The following is a 2,128-nucleotide window of genomic DNA, read 5'->3' as shown; positions in this document are numbered from 1 at the left end:
GTTATATTTTTTAAATACTATAGAATAATATATGCCATATGATTCGCGTTCACCGGTGCGTTCAGGGGTCCTGGTTTAGATTTATATTTACAACCCAAATTTTTCGTCTAGGTGTTTCAGCAAAGGACTCACACTGCCAACGTCTCACGCTATCGTTTGGGCCGACCACTTCACTGACGCGGTACAAAGCTGGGTGCGTCGATCCATATTTTTTGCCTTTTTCACCTTGTTGTTGTTTTATACCCTCCCACTCATGTAATACTTATCGCCGTACACATGCGATCTCCCTAGTACTTTCAAGGGCATTGATGTAGCACACCCTCCGCAGTCCCAATCTGACGCCGCACCAGCGATCAATTAGCTTACACTTTCAGTGGTTCGTGCCGTAGCTCGTATGCAGGTGAGAATGACTGAGTCAGTCGATGAAACCATGAAATAGACTTAGCCCCGCCGTAATACCATGGATATATATGACTGCATATATAGACTATATAGAGGAGATATACTAATATTCCATACCATATAAATTATCAGCACCACCTACGACATACATTATACCGGTGGGCATCTTCTCAAGGTCGGTCTTATTCCCCTATTGTGTTTACGACTGAGGCGTTAGTTGAAACAATAGTTCGACCGATGAAGCCTTACCACATCATCACACACTTACTACCCCACTCATAACTGACTCGTTCTTCAAATTACAGAAACAACAGTTACAGGCGGGCGACCCCAAAAGGCGTACCCTGGTTCACGCCGTTCATTCTGCCCCCAGGGACATTGCGCTGGTTTACTCCACATACGGACTCGCGCCACTCATCCGGCACAAGACGGCCGCCTACACCCCGTAGGGCCTGCACAGAGCTCACGGTACTCTCGCCCACAGCGCCACCAGAGCGCGCCGTTCCCATTCATGAGACCAAGGAGATCGGCCTCCTCGCCAACGACAGACTACAGGCCCTCGTAAGTACCCTCCCAACCTCGCACTCCAATAACACACCACTTACGCCTCAGCCTACTTGCTAGTGAAATGTCTAAACACTGGTCCTTCTGCTTTCTTCAACTTTTGGCAATCAGACATGTATCTCGGCGGGCTCCGGGGGTGTTCTTCGACCGCGGGTTAAGCGTCATGGACCTCTTTCGGGACAGCGCGGATGCAAAGGAAGCAACCAGCATGACATTTCCAGCTGCCTCTAAGTGCCTGTTTTACAAGTTTGGCCATTCGGGTGCCATAGAAACATACGATATGATATGCACCCTGAGCCAAAGAGCTATGTATATAAAGATGTTCGCGTTCCTGTGGTTATACTTCGTCATTCTCTCTTGTTTTGGCGGGGTCATGTTGCTCTCGTATTTGGTAATCTTTTCTTCCGCCTCCGTGAAGTCCTACCTTTTGCGGAAACAGGGGAATCTGCCCCGACAATGTTGATGCTCTTATGACGAAGCTCAACACTGGGGACTTCTTCCTCCTGTATCTTCTCAGCAAAAACGTGGAATTCCATGCCTTCGGTATCCTGATGGAGGAGTTCTCTGGCAGAGTTATGGGCTACAAGAAAGCGGGGACCTCTACAGAGCTAGGAGAGAGGGCCGCGGACATCTCTCCTGTGTAATTTTTTTTCGACAGCAAAATACATGCAGAGACACATGCGTGCACTCGCAAGCACACACATAAAAGTTCATATCATAAATACTGGGATACAGTTTTGGAAAAGGAAAGGCATCGCCTCTTGGCCTCTTTTCGAATTCCTCAAAGGAGGTATTTGGACAGATTATTCTCTTCTCTTTGAGTTTCCTCCATCAAATTTAAACCTTTTCTCCTTTCTCTAAAAAGCAATCGCCGATGTAGTAGTTATCCTTATTGTTGGCAAGACTTCCTCATACCATGTAAATGAGGAAAGGATTTTAGTGCCCCTTTCTCGAGGGAGCGACGGAAGGAAAATACACCTAAGCTTGAATTTGGACCCTCTTGTCTGAGCAAAAACGTTTCTTTTCCTTGCCCACGAAAGCTCAGGGTTTGCGGATGGCGAAATTTGATCATGTATTCTGTGTGATACATCATTATATACATGATAATAAAGAATGATTATCCAACAATGTTTTTATGTTCATCCTTAAACGTTATTTTACA

General features: G+C 46.2%; 1 protein-coding gene across 1 annotated transcript; it reads left to right on the top strand.

The window, feature by feature from the left end:
* Positions 1–1,129: 1,129 nt before the first annotated feature.
* LOC119590528 (innexin shaking-B-like) lies at positions 1,130–1,610 on the top strand. The gene is made up of 2 exons (XM_037939177.1): positions 1,130–1,302; positions 1,406–1,610. Exons 1-2 carry the CDS (start codon positions 1,130–1,132, stop codon positions 1,608–1,610), a joined length of 378 nt encoding a protein of 125 aa, XP_037795105.1.
* Positions 1,611–2,128: the final 518 nt, after the last annotated feature.

This window comes from Penaeus monodon, chromosome 27 (genome assembly GCF_015228065.2).
Source record: "Penaeus monodon isolate SGIC_2016 chromosome 27, NSTDA_Pmon_1, whole genome shotgun sequence".
Classification (NCBI taxonomy): domain Eukaryota; kingdom Metazoa; phylum Arthropoda; class Malacostraca; order Decapoda; family Penaeidae; genus Penaeus; species Penaeus monodon.
The sequence above is the reverse complement of the archived record's forward strand: the minus strand, read 5'-3'. Positions and strand labels throughout refer to the sequence as shown.

Excerpts from the sequence above, each read along its gene's own strand:
- LOC119590528 (XM_037939177.1), top strand. The coding sequence starts at position 1,130 with ATGGACCTCTTTCGGGACAGCGCGGATGCAAAGGAAGCAACCAGCATG. Across the intron at positions 1,303-1,405 it reads AAGATGTTCGCGTTCCTGTG|GGGAATCTGCCCCGACAATG; the intron begins GTTATACTTCGT and ends TTGCGGAAACAG.